The sequence below is a fragment of the Chelonoidis abingdonii genome, chromosome 11 (assembly GCF_003597395.2).
Source record: "Chelonoidis abingdonii isolate Lonesome George chromosome 11, CheloAbing_2.0, whole genome shotgun sequence".
Classification (NCBI taxonomy): domain Eukaryota; kingdom Metazoa; phylum Chordata; order Testudines; family Testudinidae; genus Chelonoidis; species Chelonoidis abingdonii.
Window position 1 is genome coordinate 7,973,656 of NC_133779.1, and position 27,232 is coordinate 8,000,887.

General features: G+C 49.6%; 3 protein-coding genes across 3 annotated transcripts in view; 2 read left to right on the forward strand and 1 right to left on the reverse strand.

Moving 5' to 3' along the window:
* LOC116835240 (scavenger receptor cysteine-rich domain-containing protein DMBT1-like) overlaps positions 1-27,232 on the reverse strand; it is a 633,172-nt gene that overhangs the window by 419,747 nt on the left and 186,193 nt on the right. The gene's annotated exons all lie outside the window — the stretch shown is intronic.
* Positions 1-27,232, forward strand: part of LOC116835294 (scavenger receptor cysteine-rich type 1 protein M160-like) — a 225,170-nt gene that overhangs the window by 168,092 nt on the left and 29,846 nt on the right. Inside the window, 1 exon segment of the mRNA XM_075071406.1 lies at positions 4,467-4,796. Coding sequence (XP_074927507.1) covers positions 4,467-4,796 — 330 coding nt within the window.
* Positions 11,674-20,179, forward strand: LOC116828835 (scavenger receptor cysteine-rich domain-containing group B protein-like). Its single transcript, XM_075070508.1, has 5 exons — positions 11,674-12,062; positions 12,792-13,109; positions 14,948-14,951; positions 18,224-18,527; positions 19,842-20,179. The coding sequence occupies exons 1-5, from the start codon at positions 11,674-11,676 to the stop codon at positions 20,177-20,179; spliced, it is 1,353 nt and encodes a 450-aa protein (XP_074926609.1).

Below are 27,232 nucleotides of genomic sequence, written 5' to 3' on the forward strand. Positions count from 1 at the left end.
CCAGACCTCCCCCTAACACCTGCACACCCCTGTCCCCCACATCCCTGCCCCCCATGCCCTGCCTCTCCCTAGAAGCACAGTGGGCTGGAGAGTGAGTGCAGAGTCCTAATAAAGCTGAAATTCTAACTGCAGGTACTGGGCCAACCAGCTCTAGGGTTGCCACCTTCCTAATGGCTGGTAGCCTGACTCCTGCTCCACCTATTCACCCAAGTCCCCGCCCCTGCCCCACCTCTTTCCCTAAGGCCCCACCCTTGCTCTGCCTCTTTGCACCCAGATAAAAAAACAGACATTAGGGCTTGTTAAGTGGCCCCCGGACACACAAGCAGAACCAGGACTGTCCGGGTGAAAACCAGGCTGGTGGCAGCACTAGCTGGCTCCTTCAGAAGAAAATCAAACCTGGGTTAACTGTGGGGAGTTGGTTGGGGCTGGAGTTCATCAGTTATGTTTTGGAAACCTGCCAGAATGTGAGGCTTTGCCAGGCCATCTGAAGGTCTCTGAGTCACCCTCTCCCAGGGGATGCAGGAACTGCTCATGTCACGACAGGGAGGTTTAGCAGATGTCACGTACAGTCCCAGGTTACCTCCACTGTAGTAGCACAAGAAGTTCCCCATGTGAGTTTTTAGCAACAGTGAGCTGTGGCGTGCAACTTCACCTCCTTCAATCATCTCTGATCCTCCTCAGTCTCTCCCCTTCTGCTTGCAAAGGAATCTAATAACACTTTTTAATTCTCTTCTAAATTAAACAGATTGATACAGAGGCTGCTAGGGCTGGTCAGAAAATTGATTTTACATCCTAAGAAAAAATGTTGAGATTTCAAAACAAAACAAAACCAAAAAATCCTTGTCATGAATTGGGGCAACATTTACAACATTTTTTGCTAAATGAAATTCTGAAAATAACATTCAGAATTTGGATCAATCCAAATGTTTCATTTTGATAAATTCAAAACCTTTCATTTCAGTTTTGAACTTTTAAAAAACTTTTTAAATATAAAATGAAATAAATTTAGAAAGGAAAAGTCATTTTACATGGAAAAATCAAAATGATTTATTGTGAAAATGTTGAAATGGGGTGTTTTGAATGTTTTTTCCCAATTTTTTTTCAAAATGAAATGTAATCAAAATCTAAATGAGTTTGTGCAAAATGTTGGTTTTGTCCAAATGGCACTTTCTGAGGGAACACTAGTTTGACATAAATTTCCCAGCCAGCTGTAGATGCTACAGCATTCTGTGGGGATGACACATATGACACTGATCAATCTAAAATTCTCTGGAGTGCCCTCATGAGACAGGGATTGTGCATTTTGCACTATCTTCCACATTTGTAGTGTCTGCCCCAGTGAGCTGCAGTTTCCACAGCCTGTGACCTTGAACCAACAGTCATTTGCATTGTGAGACTGTTTGCTACACGGAAAGCACAGTCTTTGAGCATTTGCCATATTGTGTTTCTTCTTAAGCGCTTGCTTTATTTGTTGTACAACATGATCCTGTTGCCGCTTCCTGGCATCTTTAGTAAGTGCCTCCATTGATGCATCAATTTCCAGTGCGCATTTTAGGGTCAAATCAGCCTTGGTCAATAATTATTCTTGGGTTGCTTCATTTTCCATGCTGTGCTCTGGTCTCTTACGGTTCCCAGCCCTCCAGGATTGTCTTGGAGTCGCCAGGAGTTAAAGATTAATCATTAATTAAAGATTATGTCATGTGATGAAAGCTCTAGGAATACATCCAGTCAAAACTGGCAACCCTACGATCTCATAATCCATCATTTAAACCTTCTCCACACTCGCAATGCTCTATTAATTTCCTTGATCCAGCTACAAATTCAGGAATGATTTCATTTTCTTTTTGACTCATTGTATAAAAGAAGAAATTCTCCAAAGCTCACAGTGGCTTTGAGGAGAGGCGACTTGATAGAATTTCCAGAATTTCGATGAATGATTTGTCTGCTGGTTCAAGGGAGGGGAAAGGAGGGGAAGGAACAAAAAATAAGCAAAAAAAAAAAAAAAAAAAAAAAAAAAAAAATAAAAATAAAAAAAAAAAAAAAATAATCACAAAAAAAATACAAAACAAAACAAAACAAACAAATAAAGTAGAAAAGGCCTAAACTAAGCTAAGAAAAGAAATAATTTTCCCCAAACAGACTTGTTTTCCCCTAGCTGAGTAGGTCCCTCAGAGTCCAGGGGCTGCAGGCTGCAGTTTCACTCAAAGAAGCATATGTACTTCCCACGAGTTCCTGGATTAGGATCCCATCACCATCATCAGTTCTTGTGTCTTTTGCTCTTTAGTGCAAGGGAACGACAAGGACATGATGGGTCCCAAGTAACTGGGTTTACAAATTATATGCAATAGGCCAAGCCTGTCACATACACACTGCTGCTCCGGTTAGGCTCTGGAACACAAAACACAGTGAATGACCCAGCAGTGCTCACCCTATTTCTGAGCAATACAGATAACCTATTAAACCTGTTTGTTAATATGCTTCACCGGAAAAAGTTTCACACCTTGTGAAAGCTGAGGAGCTCTGACTCTGTGCTAGATTCCTGGCCAAATGGGGCTCTCCACAGCAGGAACAGAAGGGAGTAGGATACTGGATGGAGATGTCATTGCACAGGACCGTCATGTACCTCTCATTAGCACACATGGTATGTGGGCATTCATTACTCTGGTCCACCCAAAAGTGGTTTGCAAGAGACTCAGCTGGTGCTCACTGATGATCTGATTGATACATTTTTTTCTCAGATCTACTGCAATCTTCCGAGATGAAAAGGGGCGAAGACATCGAAGAGATTCTATTGCTGAGTGTCCCTGTTGTAGCCTCTGTTCATCATGCCCTGTGCGATTTTGCATATATATTATCATTTTTTCTTTTTGATCGGAGTTTTCCTGCAGAGATTCTTCTCCCCATACAGCAATTACATTCAGTGTCTCTCATTCACTCCATGCTGGAGTCGTTTGCTATTCTGGGGGGACTGCATGGCCACCTGTGCTGCTGAGCTTGCCATGCTGACCAAATAGGAGATGAAATTCAAAAGTTCACTGGAATTTTCCTGTGTACATGGCTAGAGCATTGGAGTTGAAAGAGCTGTCCAGAGCGGTCATATTGGAGCACTCTGGGATAGATCCTGGAGGCCAAAAACATTGATTTGCATCCACACTACCCCAAATTCAACCCAGCAAGGTCGATTTTAGAGCTACTCCCCTCGCTGGAGAGGAGTAAAGAAGTCGATTTTAAGAGCCTTTTAGGTTGCTGGAATGGGGTTGCTTGTGTAGACGCATTCATTATAAAATAGACCTAGCTGTAGGGGGAGAGCTCATTCAGACCTTGCTTACCTCTAGCTTGTTCAGCCACCTGACTGTGCATCCTCAAGGTCCAGTCTTCTAACGGGGCTCTGCTCCACCCCCTGTGACTGTCTGTATTGCTGCCCCACAGGCACACTGAGAAGATTGGGCTAAGCCACGTTTCTGCATTGCAGCACTGCCTCTGGCCATTCCAGTCAGGGGCCCATTAAGCCTAGTCCAGGATCTGAGTCCCAGGTTGGAAATAGGCAGATACAAGTTAGAGCTTCTGAAATCCATCAGCACGGTAGTCTCTGTATTCGTCAGGATGTCAGTCTCTCTATCCCAGAGTTGCTGCCCCTGTGTGAGGACACAGCTGTCAGCCCAGTTCTGCCATCAGTCATCTGAGACTGGTACTGGGCTGGAATCACTAGACTAGTCGTGGCAAGTGAGGAGGAACCCCAGGGGCAGGTGTTTGCTTCAGGAGGGGGCCGATCAGCTTGTAGGAAGTGTGCATTGCCTCTGCACTGGTCGGAACCATTGTCAGCCTGGTGCACAGCGGTTTCATGCCAGCTGCCACCCACCACCGTGCTCCAGGCAGTTCTAAGGGGGATGGACTCTGAGTGACGTTTTCAGGGAGCTATAGCACCAACACATGTAAATTTGTTGCTGATATCAGGCTATGGCAACCACTAATGACGCAGGGTGACTGTGTTCAGCTCCCAATCCCCAAGATGCTTATGTCAGCGTCTGCCCCACTTGGCCTCTTCTGTACAAATCCTGGTGCAACCATAGGACTCTGGTTGCAACAATGATCTACATGGTCACAGTTCATGTCAGTAACACCACAATCAGCTCCAGGAGTGAGGGTGTAAATCTGCTCTCCAGGAGATTTCTGCCAGCTGTGCGGGAGGGGGTGTGATCTTTTTCATTAAGTGCTCTAGTGGGAGCAGTAGGACAGACTGCCATCCAGTCTGCCTAACTAGGTGAGAGATGCCTGGGAGGGTAGTGAACAAACTTCACCATTGCCCAAGTGATTAGCCTGGTCAGTGGTGGGGAGCCCTTGACAGGCAGTGGCTGGGTGCAGAGACCAGTCAGACCAGTCAGCACAAGGTGCTACGTTCCCCAGCGACAGGAGAGATCAGATGCACAGGAAACTCCCTGAGTGTTTCTTCCCTTGGGTGTTTACAGACTCCGGCATGTCAGAAGTGGCTCAGCTCCGACTGGTGAATGGTTCGAGTCGCTGCGCTGGGAGAGTCGAGGTGTTTCACAACAAGAAGTGGGGAACGGTGTGTGATGATGGCTGGGACTTACAAGATGCTGGAGTTGTGTGCAGGCAGCTGGGCTGTGGGATTGTGTTATCAGCCCCAGGAGGGGCTTGATTTGGGCCAGGATCTGACCATATTTGGCTGAATAATATCAACTGCACAGGGACAGAAGCTGCCTTCTCCAATTGCGGGGCTCGGCCTGTGGGAGACAATAACTGTACCCACGGAGAAGATGCTGGTGTCGAGTGCTCAGGTAACCTTCATCCATCAGGTTACTGTGGGTGGTGCAGGGATCGGGCTGGGAAGCTTTCAGCACAGACCCAGCTCTCCTGTCTGAGTCAGTGCTGACTCCAATGCCAGAGCATGGGGCTAAGGGCCTGTACAGCAGGGAGCCGGTTCAGAGTAAAAGTAAGTGTAGCTCTTCCAATGGTATCAGTGCTGACCCCACTTCCCCCAAACAGTTCTTCATGCCTGTGCTGCAGAGAGCAGGCTGGGGGCTCAGTAGAGAGCACTCTTCCCTCAAAGTCAGTGCTGGTTCCACTGCCCCCAGCACAGCACTTAGGGCCTGCACTGCAGGCAGCAGTACGTGTGCCCCTGTGAGAGACCCTCCCCGTCGCTGATAGCTTTGATCCCCCTGCCCCGCTACAGCACAACGGGGCGCTGGGTAACCGTAAACCCCTTTTGTGGGATTTGGAGTTGAATGAAAACTGCAACCACTCAGAAGGGGGTGCAGAGCAAGGGCTCTGGGAGGGACTTTGAGTGTAGGAGGGGGCTTAGTACATGGGAGGGGGTGCAGGGTGTTGGATCCAGGAGCCACTCACGTCGGATGGCTCAACACAAGTAGTGACCTGTCCCAGGCTCCAGCTACTCCTAAGTGGAGGAGGTGCGTCAGGCTGCTCTGTGTGCTGCCCCCTCCCAGTGCCAGCTGCACAGCTCCCATTGGTTGGGAACCATGGCCAATGGGAGCTGCGAGGGCAGTGCCTGCGGGTGGAGGGAGTGTGCCAAGCCCCCTGCTGCACCTCCACCTGGGAAGAGCTGGGACAAGTTGCTGCTTCCAGGGAGCCGCCCGAGGTGAGTGGCCCCCGGATCCGGCACCCCGCACTCCATCCCACACCCCAATTGCCTGCCCCAAGCTCTCTCCTGCACCCAAACTTTCTCCCAAAGCCCATCATACACACCCTTCCCACGGCCCAATCCCCAGCTCCGCACTCCCTCCCGCACCCAAACTCCCTCCCTCTTAGTTAACTGGCATTTAATGCCGGATAAAACAGACTTGACTGTAATAATATAAAGGGAGCTGTACACATTGTATTCTGTGTTGTAATTGAAATCAATATATTTGGAAACAGAGAAAAACATCCAAAACATTTACAATATTTCAATTGGTATTCCATTTTTTAACAGTGTGATTAAAACTGCGTTTAATGGTGACTAATTTTTTTCACAATTAATTTTTTGAATTAATTGCGTGAGTTAAGTGTGATAAATTGACAGGGAGTGAACCCCTAACAGGCTGTTGCAGAAGCTGTTCAGACCCATCAGTGGGAGGCGCTATGTTCCCAGAATCACTAGTGATCAGATGCACAGGTACCTCCCTGAGTGTTGATTCCCTTGGGGTGTTTCCAGCCCCTGGCATCTCCGAAGTGGCTCAGCTCCGACTGGTGAACGGCCCGAGTCGCTGCGCTGGGAGAGTTGAGGTCCTTCACAACCAGCTCTGGGGAACCGTGTGTGATAATGGCTGGGACATAACTCATGCTGGAGTTGTGTGCAGGCAGCTGGGCTGTGGCACAGCGTTATCAGCCCCTGGGAGAGCTCGGTTTGGGCAAGGATCAGACCGTATCTGGCTGGATGACATTCACTGCACCGGGACAGAAGCTGCCCTCTCTGATTGCAGGACTCAGCCTTGGGGAGACAATAACTGTAACCATCGAGAAGATGCCGGTGTTGTGTGTTCAGGTAACTTTCATCTACCTCCCTGCCTGTTGGTTCCAGTAGGGAGCGCTCTCCTCTCAGTCTGTGCTGACCCTAATTCCCCTGTGTGGTTCTATGGGCTTGTGCTGCAGGGAGCAGTGTGGGGGCTCAGTAGGGGACGCTCACGCTCTCCCCTTGATGTAAGGGCTGGCCCCAATGCCCTAGTGCGGTGTTAGGGGCCTGTGCTGCAAGTAGGGGGTGTCAGTAGGGGGCTGTAATGAAGGTAGACTCCCAGCATGGTGCCTCCTGCTGGTCATCTTGGGAATTAGCCCTTCGGCCTTCGGAGCACCCTCTGTTGGTCGATGTCTCACTTGCCTCAGGCTCCTGTGTCTCTCCTGGACCCCGGTGCCCCATACCCTGGGGTTCTACCCACTCCAGTACCCCCACACACTGGGTATCCCCTCCCGGGGGAACCCCCACCCTTTACACCCACCTTACCTCAGTGGCTACTGCCAGTCATCATCTAGCCTCCGCTCACTGGGGCAAACCGCAGTCTGTAAAAGGTCACTCACCATTGGCAAGAGGGTTAGACCAGCTACCTCTGCTTAACTCCGGGCTGCAGCCTCTGCAACCCCAGTACCTGTTCTGGCCTTTAAACATGCCCACAGCCTGGGGATTTGCAAGGCTGGAGCTCCCCAGCTCCTCTTGCCTTTCCCCAGCTCTGTTCTATTCTGTTCCCTGAGCTATCAGTCCTTCTCTCTCCAAAGCTGGAGAGAGACTGCCCCAGCTCCTGGCTCACAGCCCTTTTATAGGGCCAGCTGTCACCTAATTGCACGTGGCCGCTGTGGCTGCCTTCCCAATCAGCCTGTACTTATTGGCTTTCAGCCCCAGCCCTCCCAAGGGCTGGCTTTTAACCTTTTCAGGGCCAGAGCAGGGTGACTGCCCTGCCTCAGGGGCACTCTCCATTTGCAGTTGCGCTGGCCCTAATGACTAATGCCGGAAACAGGTAAAACCATGAGCAAAACACCTATCCCAGGGTATGCTGGGAAGTGGCTCTCCTCCACCACGTGTGACTGTCTGTATTGCTGCCCCACAGGCACACTGAGAAGATCAGGCTAAGCCAAATCTCTGCACTGCAGCAGTGCCTCTGGCCAGTCCATTAAGGGGCCCATTAAGCCTAGCCCAGGATCTGCATCCTAGGTTGTAAATGGGCCAATACAAGTTAGGGCTTCTGAAATTCATCAACAAGCCAGTCTCTGTATCCCTGAGTTGCTGCCCCTGTATGAGGACACAGCTGTCAGCCCAGCTCTGCCATCATTCATCTGAGACTGGTACTGGGCTGGCAGCACTAGACACGAAGGCAGCAATGGCCGCCACAAAACAATGTTACAAAGTGAGTCATGACAAGTGAGCAGGAACCGCAGGAGCAAGTGTTTGCTTCAGGAGGAGGCCGATCTGCTTGTAGCAAGTGTGCATTGCCTCTGCACTGGTCGGAACCATTGTCAGCCTTGTGAGCAGCTGGCTCCCGCCAGACTTCACTGTGCTCCAGGCAATTCTAAGGGGGATGGACTCTGGGTGAACTTTTCAGGGAGCTATAGCACCAACACATGTAAATTCGATGCTGATGTCAGGCTAAGGCAACCACTAATGACATGGGTGACTGTGTTCAGTTCCCAATCACCAAGATGCTTATGTCAGCATCTGCCCCGCAGCACTGCACAGATTCGCACTAAAGCGAATACCAGTGTCAGGTGTAAGGGTGTAAATCTGCTCCCCAGGAGGTTCCTACCAGCAGTGAGGGGGGTGATCTTTTTAAGTGCTCTAGTGGGAGCAGTAGGACAGACTGCCATCCAGTCTGCCTAACTAGGTGAGAGCTGGCTGGGAGGGGAGTTAACAAACTTCAACGTTGCCCAAGTGATTAGCCTGGTCAGTGGTGGGGAGCCCTTGACAGGCAGTGCCTCTGTGCAGAGACTGGTCAGACCCGTCAGCGGGAGGCGCTACATTCCCCAGAGACAGAAGAGATCAAAGGTCCAGGAACCTCCCTGAGTGTTTATTCTCTTGGGTGTTTGCAGAGTCCAGCATCTCAGAAATGACTCCGCTGCAACTCGTGAATGGTTGGGAGAGTCGAGGTGTTTCACAACCAGCAGTGGGGAACCGTGTGTGATGACAGCTGGGACTTACAGGATGCTGGAGTTGTGTGCAGGCAGCTGGGCTGTGGGACGGCGTTATCAGCCCCCACCAGGGCTCACTTTGGGCGAGGATCTGACCATATTTGGCTGAATAATGTTAACTGCACAGGGACAGAAGTTGCCCTCTCCGATTGCAGGGCTCAGCCTTGGGGACAGAATAACTGTACCCATGGAGAAGATGCCTGTGTCGTTTGCTCAAGTAACTTGCATCCATCACGTCACTGTGGGTGGTGCAGGGATCGGGTGGGAAGCTTTCAGCACAGACCCAGCTCTCCTGTCTGACTCAGCACTGACCCCAGTGCCCCAGCATGGTTCTAAGGGCCTGTACTGCAGGGAGCCGGTTCGGGGTCACAATAAGTGTCGCTCTTCCCATGGCGTCAGTGCTGACTCCATTTCCCGACACAGTTCTACAGGCCTCGGCTGCAGGGAGCAGGATGAGGGCTCAGTAGAGGGCACTCTCCCCTCGCAGTCAGTGCTGAACGCAGTGCCCCAGCACAGCACTTAGGGCCTGCGCTGCAGGGAGCAGTACGTGCGCCTCAGTGAGAGACCCTCCTCATTGCTGATCGCTCTGATCCCCCTGCCCCGCTACAGCACAGTGGGGCTCTGTGCAACCGTAGATCCCATTTGTGGGATTTGGGGTCAAATGGAGCCTGCAGACGCTCAGGGGTCCTTTCATGTGGGTTTCCTACCCCTGCCACTCCGGGTAATTTCCATCTCAGCTACCTCTGAACCTGTAATATCCTCCACTGCTGTGACTGGAGACAGGTTTCTTCCTCACTTCGTCTCCTACACAGCCCATGAGTTTCTGTGCCTGATCTCTCAGCTGCCCTGTTCCACCCCAGAAGTGGCTGCATGGCAGTAGTGGGGAGCAGGGCTGTTAAGTGAAAAAAAAATGTATCGTGATTAATCATGCAATTAATCGCGCCTTTGCACAATAATAGACTACCATTTATTTTAATTTTGGGAGGATGTTTTCTCCTTTTCAAATACATTGAATTCAATTACAATACATAGCAGGAGATACACAATTCTCCCCCAAGGATTTCAGTCACAAATTAAATTAACACATTATCACCATGATGGCCGAAGCATGAGGGGGCATATGAATGGTTAGCGTATCCAGCACGTAAATAACTTCCGATACCAGCTGCAAAAGTGCCATGCCAACACCTGTTCTAACTTTCTGGGGACATTGTAAATAAGAAGCAGGCAGTATTAAACCCCATTTATGTAAACAAACTTGTTTGTCTTAGCGATTGGCTGAACAAGAAGTAGGACATGTAGGCTCTAAGTTTTACATTGTTAAATGCAGTTATGCAAAAAAAATGAAATCTATATTTGTATTTCGCACTTACAGAGGAAAGAGATTGCACTACAGTACTTTTATGAGATGAACTGAAAAATACAATTTCTTTTATCATGTTTACAGTGCAGATATTTGTAAACCAAAATAATAATAAAGAGTGAGCACTGTACACTTTGTTTTTTGTATTGTAATTGAAATCAATATGCTGGAAAATGTAGAAAAACATCCAAAATATTTAATAAATTTCAATTGGAATCCTATTGTTTAACCGTGTGATTATGTGACGGGGTCAGGACTCACCACTGCTGGCACCTCCTGCTGGTTGCTCTAGGGATTAGCTCTTGTCAGCTACCGAGTGCCCTCTGTGTGTGGTGTCTCGCCTGTTGTCTGCTCTGCTGATTTGGGAACCACGTTGCTTCCTGTAAGTGGTGCCCTCTTTAGGACACTGCCCTCTGGCAGTGGCCACTACTCCACTCTCACCCCAGTCCAGGGGATTGTGTGTGTGTGGGGGGGGGGTTAACGACAGCCGTGCACCTGCTTCAGTGGCCAACCACAACCCCAAAGTCTAGCCTCTCACCTCAGGGGCAAGTTGCAGTCTGTCTCCACAGTCCTCCATGGCCAGGTGCAGTGCAAGGGAGGGACCCAGGCCAACTTGTTACCCTGGGTCCTGACCCAGGGACCCTCTAGTGGCAGCCTCTCTCTGCCCTCCTTCTCTCCCCTCTTGTCCGCCTGTCTTCCCTGGGCCACTTCCTCTTTGGCCCTATGCACCTTGTCGACCCTTTTTAGCAGGGGCTGCAGACTGGCAGGTAACAAGGTCAGAGCTCTCTTCTGCTTCCTGGACCCTCCTCAGCACTGCTCTTCTAAGGTGCTACCTCCTTTCCTCAGGCGCCAGTCCTTCCCCTTGTTGGTCAGGGAGAGACTGCCTTCTCCTTTGCTAGGCAGCATTTATATAAGACCCAGCCTGACCGTGACTGGCTGCCTCTTCCTTGGCCCTGATTGGCTCTCCACAGGCCTTCACTGATTGGCTGCTGGTTTGTGCAGCCTCTCTGGTCTATCCCAGCCCTTCACCTCATGGAGTGGGGCAGGCGCCCCACTACAGATTAAAACTATGATTAATTTTTTCAATTGTGATTAACTTTTTTGTGTTGATCGCATGAGTTAACTGCGATTAATCGACAGCCCTAGTTTGAAATAAAATGTTTCAGGTATCCCGCACTTTCTGAGAATGACATTTTCCTCGAACCTCCTCTAGCTTTTCTGTTTCTGGTGTTGACGCTCACTTACCTCCTCACTGCTGGAGAAACACAGGCCCAGCACCAGACACAACCTGTAACTGCCGACAGTGGGAGGTGGGGGGGAATGAACATGCTAGGTATAAACCAAGCAGCAGCTCGGGGGTGGGGACAGCAGCCATGTGACCCTGCACCCAGATGGATCAAGTATCATGAGGTGACTGCGTTAGTCTGTATCCACAAAAACAACAAGGAGTCTGGTGGCACCTTAAAGACTGACAGAGTTATTTGGGCATAATAAAATTATGCCCAAATAAATCTTTCAGTCTTTAAAGTGCCACCAGACTCCAGATTGATCAGCTACTCTGAGACTGAGTTAACTGTGATTAATTGACAGCCCTAGTGGGGAGTGAACCCCTAACGGGCAGTTGCAGAGGTTATTCAGACCCATCATTGGGAGGTGCTACGTCTCCTAGCATCACTAGTGATCAGATGCACAGGAACCTCCCTGAGTGTTTATTCCCTTGGGGCTTTGCAGACTCAGGTGTTTCAGAAGTGGCTCAGCTCCGACTGGTGAACGGCCCAAGTCCCTACTCTGGGAGAGTCGAGGTGCTTCACAACCGTCAGTGGGGAACCGTGTGTGATGACAGCTGGGACATAACTCATGCTGGAGTCATGTGCAGGCAGCTGGGCTGTGGGACAGCGCTATCAGCCCCAGGCGAAGCTCTATTTGGGCCAGGATCTGACCGTATTTGGCTGGATGATGTTCACTGCACAGGGACAGAAGCTGCCCTCTCCGATTGCAGGGCTCGGCCTTGGGGAGAGAATAACTGTAACCATGGAGAAGATGTCGGTGTTGTGTGCTCAGGTAACTTGCATCCATCATGTCACTGTGGGTGGTACAGAGATCGGGCCGGGAAGCTTTTGGCAGAGACCCAGCTCTCCTGTCTGAGTCAGCTCTGACCCCGTTTCCCCCCCATAGTTCTCCATGCCTGTGCTGCAGGGAGCGGGATGGGGGTTCAGTAGGGGGCGCTCTCCCCTCGCAGTCAGTGCTGGCCCCAGTGCCCCAGCACAGCACTTAGGGCCTGCTCTGCAGGGAGCAGTATGTACGCCTCAGTGAGAGACCCTCCACATCTCTGATTGCTCTGATCCCCCTGCCTCACTACAGCACAATGGGGCGCTGGGTAACGAAGATCCCATTTGTGGGATTTAGGGTCGAAAGGAGCCTGCAGCTGCTCAAGGGCAGTAGAAACCTGGGACCCCTTTATGAAGTGTGGGGCTCCTATCCCCGTCACTCCAGGTGATTTCCAACTCAACTAATTACTCCTGAACCTGTAATATCCCCCACTGCTGTGACTGGAGACAGGGCTCTTCCTCACTTCCTCTACTACACTCATGAGTTTCTGTGCCTGATTTCTCAGCTGCCCTGTTCCACTCCAGAGGTGGCTGCATGTCAGTGGTGGGGAGTAAACAAGCAGTTGCAGTGGCTGTTCAGACCTCTCAATGAGAGCCGCTACATTCGCCAGGGTCACTAGTGATCAGATGCACAGGAATCTCCCTGAGTGTTTATCCTTTGGGGCATTTGCAGACTCAGACATTCCAGAGTTGACTCCGCTTCGACTGGTGAACGGTCCGAGTCGCTGCGCTGGGAGGGTCGAGGTGCTTCACAACCAGCTCTGGGGAACTGTGTGTGATGACGGCTGGGACATAACTGATGCTGGAGTCGTGTGTAGGCAGCTGGGCTGTGGGACCGTGTTATCAGCCCCAGGCAGAGCTCGATTTGGGCCATGGTCAGACCGAATCTGGCTGGATAACGTTTACTGCACAGGGACAGAATCTGCCCTCTCCAGTTGCAGGACTCGGCCTTGGGGAGACAATAACTGTCACCACGGAGAAGATGCCGGCATTGTGTGCTCAGGTAACCCTCCGTGATGTTACTGTGGCTGGCGCAGGGATCAGGCTGAGATTCTTTCAGCACACACTCAGCTCTCCTGTCTGAGCCAGCGCTGATCCTAGTGCCCCAAGATGATGCTCTTCCCATGGTGTTGGTGCCGATCTCATATCCCCTGCACGCTTCTACGTGCCTGAGCTGCAGGGAGTGGCATGGAGGTTCGGTAGGGGGCACGCTACCCTCGCAGTCAGTGCGGATCCCAATAGTCCAGTGTGGTGCTAACGTCATGTGCTGCAGGGAGCAGCTCAGGAACCACCATGAGAGCTGGATGTCAGTGGTGGTGATTCAGCCCGGGACAGGCAGTTGCTGTGTGCGGAACCCATTCAGACCCCTCAGTGGAAGGTGCTATGTTCCCCAGCATCTGTAGCAACCAGAGGCACAGGAACCTCCCCGAGTGCTTATTCCCTTGGGTGTTTGAAGGCTCAGGCATCTCAGAAGTGTCTTTGCTCCAGCTAGTGAATGGCCACAATCGCTGCGCTGGGAGAGTTGAGGTGTTTCATAACCAGTAGTGGAGTACTGGGTGTGATGGCAGCTGGGACTTACATGATTCTTGAGTTGTGTGCTTGGCTGTGGGACGGCGTTATCAGTGCCACATGGGGCTTAGTTTGGACAAGGATCTGACCATCCCTGGCTGGCTGATGTTAACTGCAAAGGGGCAGAAGCTGCTGTCTCCAAATGCAGGGCTAGGCCTTGGGGAGACCATAACTACAATTATGCAGAAGACGCTAGTGTTGTGTGCTCAGGTAACTCCAACCTCCATGACACTGTTGATGCTGCACAGAGCCTGTTGATAAGCTCAACAGAGCATGCTTCCCTGTCTAAAGCCTGGTCTACACTAGAGGGCGAGGTCGATATGAGATACGCAACTTCAGTTACAGGAATAGTGTAGCTGAAGTTGATGTTTCTTATTTCGACTTGCTTCTCGTCCTCGTGGCACGGGATCGACGTCCGTGGCTCCCCCTGTCGACTCCGCTACCACTACTTGCCCTGGTGGAGTTCCGAAGTCAACGGGAGCGCGTTCGGGGATCGATCTATCACGTCTAGATGAGACGTGATAGATCGATCCCCGAAAACCGATTGCTACCCGCCGATCCGGCGGGTAGTGTAGACTTACCTTAAGTTAGTGCCGACCCCAGCGCCTCACCACTGTGCTATGGGTCTCTACTGCAGAGAGAGGTATGTGTGCTGTGGTGAGAGGCCTTCATCTCTGCTTGATTGTTCTAGTTTTTAGAAAATTGATAAGAGAAGCAAAGGGACACAATAAGAACTCTATGGCCAGCAAAGTTAATGGCAACAAGAGGGAGTTTTTAAATTATATTAAGATCCAAAAGTATCCTGACAATGATATCGGTCCATGCTCAGATGGAAATGGTCAAAATATCAATAATAGTGCAGGAAGAGCAGAAGTGTTCAATAAATATTTCTGTTTTGTATTTGGGAAAAACAGATCATATAGTCTCACCCTATGGTGATGATAACACTCTGTTCATTCCTCTAGTGTATCAGGAGAATATTAAAGAAAAGCTACGGAAGTTAGATCCTTTAAAATCAACAGATCCAGATAACTTGCATCCAAGGATTTTAAAGCAGCCATGCAAGGAGCATGCTGGACCATTAATGTTGATTTTCAATAACTCTTGGAGCGCTAGGAAAGTCCTAGCAGCCTGGAAGAAAGCTAATGTTGTGCCAATTTTTAGCAAGGGTAAAAGGGATAACTCAGCTTATTACAGCTAATTACAGGCCTGTTAGCCTGACATTAATCCCAGGCAAGACAATGGAGCGACTGATATGGGAGTCGATCAATAAGAATTAAAGGAGGGTAATGTAATTGAACATGGGTTTATAGAAATTATTTACAATTATTTTTGCTGTCCGTTGGCCACTTTCTAAGCCATTTGTCTGGGCTATGTTGGTTCTGTACAGTGTTAATGTTTCTTATCAGAATGTCAATCTCCCTACAGAGTCTAAATATGTGCAACCTTCTGGCAGGTGGAGCCGGCAGCAAGGGTCAGGGTCCATACGAAACAGAAGAAACACAATACAAAACAAAGCAAAACAGAACCAGCTCAAGCCCCCACTGACTGGGGAAAATTAACCACCACCCTGTGCACCTCGCAAAGGCAATATTTGCCAACTTGCAAGCACTGACTCTGCCTATAGCAAAGAAAATATCTAATAAAAAGGCAAAAGGAACCTGTCTTAATTTGGGAAAACACCACAACCACCATTCACAAGCATATGATCGCGAGCAAATACCCACCCCAGAGTATGTTGAGGCAAGCGTCCTTCGCCTCATTCAGATTGTGCTTACATATAGTACATAAATACTGTTATAGTTATCCACCTAACCTGTAATCCTGCTTCTTCCCAAAGGCAAAACAGGAATATTCATCTCTCATGTCTGCCTTTTCTGCATCCTTACTGAAAATTTTACCGTCCCTGCCATGCATCGGATCTAGGCCATTGCTAGGATTTCTGTTTGTTCCCGATACATTACAAATACTACTTTTCACTGTCGTTACGCCTTTTTGATCTGAGCTGTTAGCTAATTTTCAGGGTCAAGTGGATTGTTTCTGTTCAAAGGAGAGATTGAAGATTCTGTAGCTAAGCGGGCAGACGTGATCCTGCGATGTATAAGTGGGGGAATATCAAGTAAGAGGAGGGAGACAGTTATTGACATTGCTGGATTTCTGCAACGCAGTCCTGGTTATTTACAAAGCCTGTACAAAGTCCTGTCTCACTGAACACCGCCGAAATCAAACAAAAGGAGAGAGTTTCGTTGCTCACAGTTCAAAGTCTCTTTTCAGCCCACCCTGACCCCAAAGCTCTTAGCATTTTTCAGAAGGTCACATGATCAGCGATTCTCTGGCTGTGTCTGGGCTTCTTTGCTCCTTCTCTGAATCATTCTCTGTAACTTAAGACTAAGATAAAGATTCAGCATCAGCCCCATCTGTTGGTATTGGTGCTGTCTGCACTGATCGCTAGAGCTTTCCCCTCCCCACTGCCAGTTAAATGAGAATTTAAAACAATAACTTCCTAGGAACCGAGGTACTCTGCCATCCACACAGGTTTCCTTGTCACTCTGCATGCTCGAGTCCTATATTCACTCATGGAGACATCAGTCGTAGTTGGATCTAGATTATCAGTGAGTTCAGGGTTCATGCCCTCTCAGTGAGGCCTATCTGTTGTGGACAGGCTGTCTGTAGAAGATGGCAATGTGCTGAGGTAAGCTGCATGCTCTTGCTTTTGGTATCAGCAAGGATAAGTTGTTCAGTTTTTAATGATCACGTAAAGTCCCCTCCAAAAAGGAGTACGTTTGGGATTCTTTTCCAGGATGCTTTTTCCAGTCATGCAGCTGCTGCTGCAGCTGCTGTCCTTCCTGCGTGGGCATTTCATTCTCCTCTCTCCTGACATCTCGTGTCTGGCACGCTCCCTTCCGGCTCATCTTTTTCCTCCACCTGCTGGAATGCTGTCCTCAGGCACTGAGATACGGCCAGGGTTACACTACACAATTACTTTGGTATAATTATGTTGCTCAGGGCTGTGAAAAATCCGCACCCCTGAGTGACGTAGTTATACCGACCTCAACTCCCCATGTAGAAAGTGCTATGCTGGCAGGAGAGCGTGTCCCGTGGACACAGCTCCTCACCTCCATTTGAAATATCTCAAGGTCCACAAATGAAAAAAGTTTGAAACCCCCTGGCTTAGAGCATCTTCATCAGAAGGGTTATGGCAGGAGCTGTGCTGATGCAAATTTATAGTGTCACCTGCCCTAAGACTGCAGTGTATCTCTGACCTGTACAGGTGCAGGGGGCCTGGCCAGGTCTTGCTGCTGAACATCAAGTCACTGGGAAGCCTGGTGGGAAGTAGCCCAGGGCGGACTAGCTATATTCCTGTGGGAAGTTGGTGTATTTCGGTTGGAGCCCTGCTGACTCAGTGGCGGAGTGCTCCAGCACTGTTAGGGCCCTGGGCTGGGACCCAGTGGAGCATGGTGGGCACAGGTCCCCCTACTCCAGCCACCCCTTTCCCTCAGGTGGTGGCCCATTGGCTCTGGCCGCAAAGCCTACCCCGCCCCCCCCAGTGAATAAGGGCAACTCTGTTGACTCTGGCCATTGGGCCACACAGCCCTGAGGGAGAGGGCACCCGTATCAATCCTTACCATTAGGTTTTCTACTCCTGAGAATGAGGGCAGCCGAATTGACTCTGACCACTAGGCTGTACAGTCCTGGAGGCAAAGGCAGTTATATCGGCTCTAGCCATTTGGCCTCACTGCCCTCAGACAGAGGGTGGATCAGAGCATGGGGTGCACTCACCCCACACTGGATGGGGTGCCCTCACCCCATCACAGGTGACTTGATCACAGGCTATAAGTACCTATACAGGGAACAAACTGTCCAGCTGAGAAGGGTATAGTACGATCCAATGGGCTGAAGTTTAAGCTTTACAAATTCAGACTGGAAATAAGGCTTACATTTGTAACGGTGAGATAATTAAGCACTGGAACAATTTTCCAAGCATTGTGATGGATTCTCCATCGCTGGCAATTTTTGAATCAAGATTGGATGTTTTTCTAAACCATCTGCTCTAGGAATTGTTTCAGGGCCGTTCAGTCTTATGAGATTAGAAAGATGGCAACCCTGCCCTCTTGCCATGGCTCAATGGGAACAGTGTTCCCTACGCTTTCCATGCCCGACTCTGCTGAGTGCTCGCTAACTGTAAAGCAAGTCAGGTTCCCCCCCACCGTGTGCCCACTCTGCTCTTCCTAAATGAGGAGCGTTGCCGGATTGTTGCATTAGTCATAGTGGGGCCTTGAGGGGTATTTCTGGGAAGAGGAGGAATTGATTACACAAGTCAAGTGTTTCTTTGGTGCAGTCTGATTTATTTACAAAGTCCTGTTTCCCTGAACACAGTAGAAACAAGCAATAGCTGGCAGTTTCCTTGCTTTCAATTTCCAGAGCCTGCCTCTCCAGCCAGTCCTGTGTCTCAAAGCGCTACGTTCCCTGTGTCACTAGAGATCAGATGCACAGGAACCTGCCTGAGTGTTTATTCCTTTGGGGCTTTGCAGACTCAGGTGTTTCAGAAGTGGCTCAGCTCCGACTGGTGAACGGCCCAAGTCCCTGCTCTGGGAGAGTCGAGGTGCTTCACAGCCTGCTGTGGGGAACCGTGTGTGATGGCAGCTGGGACTTGTCCGAGGCTGAAGTCGTGTGCAGGCAGCTGGGCTGTGGGATGGCGTTATCAGCACCACATGGGGCTTACTTTGGACAAGGATCTGACCATGTGTGGCTGGATGAGGTTCACTGCACAGGGGCAGAAGCTGCCCTCACCGAATGCAGGGCTAAGCCTTGGGGAGAGCATGGCTGTAACCCCGGAGAAGATGCCAGTGTTGTGTGCTCAGGTAACAAACAGGGTGCAGGAGCCTGTGCTGCTGGAAGTGGATTGGGGGCTCTGCAGAGCGTGCTAACCCCTGGGAGTCAGCCTAGGGTGTGTTGGTGTGTGTGTGCATTTCGGGTTTTGTGTGTGATTGTCTCTGTACCTGTTTCTGGCAGTGTCAGGATTCCCTCCCCGCTCTGAACTCTGGGCTACAGATGTGGGGACCCACGTGAAAGACCCTCTAAGCTTATATTCTACCAGCTTAGGTTAAAAACTTCCCCATGGCACAATTTCCTTTCCTTGTCGTTGGACAGTATTGCTGCCACCACCAAGTGATTTAACCAAAAATTCAGGGACTGGTCACCTGGAATCCCAATTTCCCCCAAAATATCCCCGCAATCCCTTTCACTCCCTTTCCTGGGGAGGCTTGAGAATGATATACCGTGTAAACACAGACCAGACTCTTTATCTTTAGAACACTAAAATCAATCAGGTTCTTAAAAGAAGAATTTTATTATAAAGAAAGAAGTAAAAGAATCACACCTACAAAATCAGAATGGAAGGTAACTTTACAGGGTAATAAAAGGATTTAAAACACAGAGGACTCCCCACTGGACTCAGCTTCACAGTTACAAAAACAGAAATAAAACTACCTCGTAGCATAGGGAATATTCACAAGCTAAAACAAAAGATAACCTAATGCATTTCCTTGCCTTACTTACAGTTTTTGTAATCTTAGATGGTTCATTTTAGGTAGGTTTTCAGATGTTGTACCTGCGTGGTCTCTCTCTCCATCTGGAGAGGGAACAAACAAAGAGAGCACAACCCCCCCCCCATTTGAAAGTATCTTCTTTACTTATTGGTCTTTCTGGTCAGGTGCCAACAAGGTTATTTGAGCTTCTTAACCCCTTACAGGTGAAGTGATTCAGTATAGCTGCCCAGGAGGAATTTTATGCTACTCTTTCCTTTATACTTATGACAGGCAGTGTTTGTGCAGGTGTGTGTGGGAAGGGGTGCGCACGGGACAGTCTATGAATATTTGCATACATATGCGGCAGTGCGTGTGCATGTGGCAGTGTGTGTGTTTGAGGCAATGTGTGGGTGTGCACAGGGATGTATGGGGGTTGTGCATGTTTGTGTCTGCTTTTGTGGCATTGCGTGTAGGGGGGAGCAGTGTGTGTGTGTTTGTGAGTGAGTGTGCACACACAGGGGTGGGGTGATATAAAAATGGCCCCTCTCTGCTCTGTGCAGAACCCCCTATCCCCCCACATGCGGTGCTGTGTATCCGGGCACCTGGCGGCTGGCAACAGCCTCTCATGCCCTGTGCTTTGTGTTTTAGATCAGGGCCAGCTGAGGCTGTGGCTGACAAGTGGCCCAAGCCCCTGCTCCGGGCGAGTGGAGGTGCTGATTAACAATACCTGGGGTGCTGTGTGTGATGCTGGCTGGGGCCTGCCGGAGGCGGGGGTGGTGTACAAGCAGCTGGGCTGTGACTCAGCACTGTCAGCCCCAGGGCTTGCTCAGTTTGGTCACGGGGCCGGCGACGTCTGGCTGGAGGGCGTGAGCTGCTCGGGCCAGGAGTCTCTCATCAGCGAGTGTCAGCTGAGCAATCTGGGTCCCAGGCTGTGTGGCCGTGGCTCCGAGGCCAGCGTGGTGTGTGCCGGGCAGGCCGGTGAGTGACCAGCGTCGTAGCCATGCCCATGTTCCTGCATTCAGGGTGGGTGGGAGTGACACCCTGGTTGTCCCAGCAGTTCCCACAGCCTTGCTCAGCCTGAAGTACCACTCCTGGGTCTCTGAGCAGCCTTCTCCACCACGGGGCTCCCTCTCCTGTCAGCCCTGGCTCCGTTGCTGGAGGCTGTTACCCCTGCAGGCAAATCCAGAACACAGATCTAGGGGGCAGAGAGCCTGTGGGGTCTGGAGTCAGCTCTGTGTGGGACTGTGGGATGGGGCATGGAGGGGACCTCAGGGTGAGGCTGTGGAGTGGGAGTCAGAGTTGGCCCCATAGGGGCTGTGGGGCAGAGGAGGGAGTCAGGGTATGGGTAGTGGTGGATTATCCAAAGGTCCTTCTGGGGCCCCGTGCCCAGAGGTCCCAGCCAATTGGGGGCCCCAGAAAAATGGGTGCCCCACCCCCAGCAGAAATCCGCCATGGGGCAACAGAAGCCCAGAGCCCTAGCAGAAGCACCAGGTGAGAGGGGTGGGGAAAGCCGTCGTGCCCTGAGTTCAATCCCTGGCAGAATCCACCATGGCAGGCAGGTGGAATGGGGGAAGCCCCAGCTTGGGTGACCAGGTGTTCAGTTGTTGACCGGAACATCTGGTTGAAAAGGGATCCTGGTGGCTACGGTCAGCACTGCTAACAGGGCCATTGACTTCGCTGTGCAGCAGAGCTGGCAGGCTCGTTGCGGCTTCCGGGAAGCAGCTGGCATGTCCCCTCTCCAGCTCCTGCACGTAGGGCAGCCAGGGGGCTCCACACGCTACCCCTGCCCCAAGCACTGCCTCTGCAGCCCCCATTGTCCAGGAACCAAGGGCAATGGGAGCTGCAGGGCTGGTGCCTGTGGACCGAGCAGCATGCAGAGCCTCCTGGCCACACCTCCGTGCAGGAGATGGAGCGGGGACATGCCGCTGCTTTTGGGAGCAGCTTGAGGAAAGTGCCACCCATAGCCTGCACCCTGACCTCCTCCCAGGCCCCAACCCACTGCCCCAGCCCCAGTCCTGATCCCCTTCCTGGCCTCCGAACTGCTCAATCCCAGCCTAGAGCACCCTTCTAAACCTCAAACCCCTCATCACCTAGAACCCCTAGCTGCACCCTAAATCCCTCATCCCTGGCCACATCAGAGTCTGCACCCTCAGCAAGAGCCTGTACCCCTCCTCCCCAGCACCCCAGCCCCCTGAGCAAGCCCGGTGAAAATGAGTGAGTGAGGGTGGGGAGAGCGAGCGATGGAAGGGGGAAGGGTAGAATGAGCAGGGGCGGGGCCCCAGAGAAGGGGCGGGACATGGGCAGGGCCTCAGAGGAGGAGCGGGGCAGGGGGCAGGCCAAGGTTGTTCAATTTTGTGGGAGTAGGAAGTTGGCAACCGCTGCGGCCCCAGGACTGGAGGAGTGCTCGCTCCCCACTGCAGCCCTGGGACTGTGGCAGGGGGGGACAGAGCTTCTCCGGCCTTGGGGCTGCAGTGCAGGAGGGGGCAGTGAGGAGCAAATGGATTGTGAAATGCATTGTGGGACTGCAGTGGGGGTGGAATGGGTCAGGACTGTGGGTGGAACATGGGCAGAACTGGAGGGGATGGGGCCCTGGGGGGGTTGCAGGCCGAAGAGGTAGGGAGGGCCCCCCACTTGCTCTGGCCCAGGGTGCCAGGAAACATTAATCTGTCTCTGGCTCTGTGTGTGTGTGTGTGTGTGTGAGGGGGGTGCTGTGGGGTACGGTGACCATATTTCCCATAGGGAAAATGGAACACCACATGGGGCTAGCCCAAGCCCTCCTGCCCCACACTGTGCAGGGCTGGTCCAAGCCACTCACCCGAGTCCTGCCTTCCCCCTCATGCCAGGCTGGGGCTGGCGTCGCTACTCACTCGAGCCCTGCCTGCCCCCCACCCGACCCCTGCCTCTCCCCCTGCATGGAGCTGGCATTGCCATCTGCCCCCCAAACGTTCCTCTGCACCCTACTTTTTGATAAATACCCTTGTTTGCTGAAAAGATCGGAACGGCTGGGACAAGGCTTAAAACAGGGACTATCCTGGCCAAAACAGGATGTATAGTCACCCTACTATGCGGGGGACAGAGTCGGGCCCTGGGGGGTTATGGGGCAGGGGAGGGAGCCAGCCTTGGCAAGGGGCTGTGGGTGGGAAGGGAGTTGGTCTCAGGGGTTGTCGGGCAGAGATGGGCTGAGCTCATTGTCTGGTTCTCTCTCCAGGTCCTGGACTACTTTGCTCTGTGCTCCTCGGCCTGGGTGCCCTCGTGGTGCTGATCTGCAGCATCCTGCTCTGCTGGAGGATGTGTCGGGACAGAGCCGCTGGGAACCCCCTGGGTAAGAGCCCTGGACCCCCGCAAGGTAGGGGAAGTGGGGGCTGAGACAAGGGCTGCCCTGTTGCCGACACAAAGTGCCAGAGGCTAAGCAACAGCGGTTCGTGGCCCGGAGTGCGTAGCGCCAATGAACACACCAGGGTGGAGAAGCAAAACACAAGTTCATTTGAGCTCAAATAAAGTGCAAGGGAGAAAATTCTCAATTCCTGCACACCTAAAACAAGCAATTTCTTCCTTTTATATCCCAGTTGTTTACTACAAAACTTTTTCTTGCTGACTAACTGATCTTTTACTCCTCCCCTCCTTTCCCATCCAGCTGAAATATCTTTTCTCACTCAATTTTTTTGTCTTCCCCCTCCCTCTCCCCTTTCTGCTGCAGAGACATGTATGCTGTATCTAAGAGTGGCCTTGAAACTTGCTTCAATTTAGCTCCAGTGTATTACAGCAGGGAACTGGCTGTTACAATCAGAAAACTAACTGCTGACATTACATTTTACAGCTATTAACACATTAGGTTACACTAGGGTACACAAAGTGTTAAACATGGAGGAACAATGGTTCATTGAGGCCTGAGCAGGAGGGCTTTATTGACACTCGTGGTCTTCCATTTTCCCGAGTACCTAGATTTATGCCTAGTGACACCAACAACTCCCTCCTTTGAGAATACTCAACAAACTTTTGGCTGAGTGTTCTCACATCCAAAGGATAACATTCGATTAAGCTCTAGGGAGCTGGAATGCTTTACAGCAAGCAAGCAAGAGAAGAGTAACGATACACAACACCACACCAGTGAGCAGGAGGCGAACAATGCCTTCCCCTAGTCCCCCCAGGTTGGGTAACCAACTCCAGAGAGAATCAGAAATAGTGGGTTCCCTTTCCTGGGCCTTCCACTGTTCAAAAGCCTGTTCGGCTGACAGGATGTGCTTGTTAATATTCTGTGCGTTTTCTGGGACATAAGTACAGCATTCATCCCCTATATATCGGGCGCATTACCACCCTGGGACACCCACCTTACAGAAAGTGTCGCACTTGTACTCCAATCAAAGATCAGTGGTATTCTGATGCTCTGTAAGGGCAGTGGGCCAAGTCTGTACTCAAGATCACTCCGAATGGCCATCAGCTTGGTCATTCAGGAAATCCTGATTCTACACATAACTAGATCCCCTGCAATGCTTCCCAGCCTCAGTGATATTCAATACATCTTTCCTTGGTAATACTATATACACCTTTATTTAACTATCTAGGTACTTTCAAAGCATCGAATTAATAGCATGGAGGGGTTACATTATTAGTCACTGAATGGTTTCAATACGGGTAACATTTTTAGTGCAGAACAAACTTTCAGTATTGTTATTTAAAAATCCAATAGAGAGAGCAATACAATGTGAAGGATTTATCCAGAAACATGGTCAGCGACCTGTAGAATAAATCTCAAAATCCAATCAATACACATTCCTAAGCATGTCCACAAATTCTCCCGCCAGTGTATAATTCTTTTTTTTCACAGCGGTCAGTCTAATTCTTTCTAGTCAAGGAATTCCTGGACTTTGGCATTCAAGTGGAGTGAGTCTCCTCTTCTCTCGCAACACATCGTGGTGCAGCATCCTACAGGGAGAGTTACGAGCATCCCACTTAAGGTTTGCTTTCTAAAAATGCAAATGCATAGATCTGTCATGACAAGGGAGAGCGTTCTAGAGTCACCTGTACTTTTGTCCCCTGCTTCGTCAGTAAGGCACAGGGGAATGCTAGAGGAGAACAGCTAACATAGTAGGAGAAATTCTCCCGCAGATGAGGGTCTTTTGCAGTGTAGAATCTTGGGTCCCCAGTCAGGCTTGCATCACACGTGTTTTAGGGTCAGCAGGAACTTAATAAGGCTTTCAGTGCGGACCAGAGCAGTCTTTCATTGGTACCTTTAATACATTCATCAGTCGCCTGTTCAAGGAGTGCAGGGCTGCTAGGGTCTTTGGTAGCGCTCTTTACTGTGAGAAAGAAATTAACAATTAACATTAGCGCCTAGCAGCTGTTTGCAAACCTTATAAATGTGTGGCAAATTCAAGCCCTCCTTCCTGGTTGTTAGCAAGTCTTGACCGTGATGGAGCAGTTCCTATCTTAGTCCTGAGCATTGCATTTTTTATTTCAGTAAACCTTATTCTGTTTTTGGTTTTTTTTTTCGTTGGCTTCTTTTAATCTACAAAGGAAACTTCACTTTTTACTATATACACCTTTTCCCAACAACGAACACATAAACATTGCATATGACAGTAATTAGTTCTTATTATCATGTCATGCCCACATATACCCTTTCACTAAAAAATTTTATTACAGAACTTGGAGGCAACAAGCCAGGACAAGCCCACCACTATTGGGAGTTCATTCAATTTAACCCCTAGTCCAATAAGCTTCCACCATCCCTCCCCTGGCTAGAAATCTGAGGTATCGCAAAGGATCCCATGTACAATAGGGAGTGGTTTAAACTTTCATTGTTTGCTTTCAAGAGACTTTAGTTGCAAATTGTAACAACACATTTTTTGCAATTCACAATTTGCAATGAAGTTCTTTTTGCACTTAAGGAAATGCATTGACTCAGATATATCACATTCTCCTGATTCCAACCAACCATCCATAGAAAACACCAAACACACAACTTGGCACGAGACATAACACCACCAACACAAACCAAGAACAACAAAACATAATTCCCTATGTGCCGTAAATGCATGATATGTGAATCTGTTCAAAAGGGCTAGGCTCATTTTCTCTGATTATCAGAAAAGACAACAAACAAAACAGAGTTACCCCTCTGGGAACAACCACTCGACTCAAATATACAAATACCTTGCTAACATGCAGCAAAACAGAAAAATTACCCATAATTTTCTGTATTTGTTTCATAGGCAGCAGTGTTTCAATTACATAACACTGTATACATTCTTCAGCAAATTCAATAAATGTTCATAGCAAATCAAAGATTGCAATCAATAATTCTTTGCCTGAATTTATTTACAAACATTCTCCAACCCAAGACATTTTTTATTTAGCAATTTTATAAAGTTTAACTGCTGTTCTCCAGCAACTACAGAGTTAACTTCTCACTCTCCCTTAATCACTTGCTTATCTCCAACACTACTTTTATTAACTCAAATCACCATTCAATAAGTCCTGGGTATTTGAAATCCCATGCTTACACTTACTGACTCCTCTTCTTCCACTACACCTCAAAAGTTTTCCAACCTGTTTTCTAATGTCGTGTTGCCTGCCGGGGCCAATCTGCTTTTTGGCGAACGTCCTTCCATGGCACCAACTTGTTCACTACCAGTTTAGCTAGGAGGGTGGGCTTCTTAACTACCCCACCCTCCTTGCTCTTTCCTAACATTCTTACTCACAAGACTACCCGAGTCCTCCCTCATGAGGCTTGTCACTGACAAAACACATGGCTCATGGCAAAGGCCATTTACTTAACATACAATTCCAAACCCTTTAGAGGGTTTCCCAGAAGTACCATTGTTGCCGAACTTAAACCAGAAGAAGAGAGAAATTACACAGAGAGCAAAGAAATTACAGTCTAACAGCTTTCCCACTTCTATAACTGACGCTACAGGGGACGGACAGAAAGATCTCAATTCGACCTCAAGAGTTCCTCGCACACACTGGCTTCCACTCCGAGGAATTACGAAGAGAGATTCAGATTCGTTGCCACACCAACGCCTAAAAAACAGAGCAGAAAATCAACAGTAACCGGTTAAACAGGAGAACAAACCACATGGCGTTTCCTTTCCTATTATGGTTCTTTTACTTATGAATTCTCAACATATACACACAACAGTACACCAAAGCAAACATAAATAACAAGGTAAAACATAGATGGTGTAATATTTGCAGGCTCCCCCTTCTTAATTGCTCACCAAACTGTGACAAATTTCTGTTACAATTTATCCCTCGTGTCAGGTGATCAGGCTGACACTACAGGATCTGTTGGGGAATAGAAAAGAAACACACCATATAACTGATTTTTAAAGCTCCATTAATTCAAGGAAAAAAACATTTCAGCCCAAGCCCCTTTCATACTCACACACGTCGTCAGACTGGCCACTTCTGTGTATAGTGTTCAGAAGGGGAGGTGACGGAGATTACCTGTATACAGCTTGTCCAGAATTTCCAACATTCCGCCTTGGGAGGTGTTCTCTTACCCCCTGGAATCTCCTGCAGGTCTCTTTCAGAGATTCATCCATGTCGGACTGCCTTGTGGCTTCTTGGGTTCACCCACCACACAGCTCCAGGGTCACAAAGCACACTGTTGGATCTTACTGGACAGTTAGCTTTGCAAATGTAATCTCAGTTCTGTAACTTGTATTGGCCTTTGTTCGCCTTGTCTATATATTTTTTGTTTCCACAGCCAGCTGGGCTGAAAGCAGTTTTCTTTGTACTTAGCATAGTGCGTTGATTCTTGACCTTGAACGCAGACACTTTCTTTTTATCCTGGGCAAGATGATATTCAATTACACCCGTTCCTTTCCTCAATAGATACATTTGCTCACGCTTGTTAGGGCTTTTTGGAGATTAACGCTCTCTTAGATATATGATCTTATCTAAATTGAAGTACCTTCTATGGGCATTGTTTAATGGATTTTCTGCATGTAAATATTCCAATTCTCTAAATACCTGCAGGTGAAGAACAAATGTAATACATGTAATATGCTGGGGTACCCTAGCGGTGAGGTGGA

What these genes read in the sequence shown, in the direction of transcription:
- LOC116828835 (XM_075070508.1), top strand. Translation starts at nt 11,674, where the DNA reads ATGCACAGGAACCTCCCTGAGTGTTTATTCCCTTGGGGCTTTGCAGAC. An exon ending in TGCTCAGGTAACTTGCATCC is followed by an intron (nt 12,063 to 12,791) that starts ATCATGTCACTG and finishes TCCAGAGTTGAC; the next exon opens with TCCGCTTCGACTGGTGAACG. An exon ending in TGCCAGTGTTGTGTGCTCAG is followed by an intron (nt 18,528 to 19,841) that starts GTAACAAACAGG and finishes TTTGTGTTTTAG; the next exon opens with ATCAGGGCCAGCTGAGGCTG.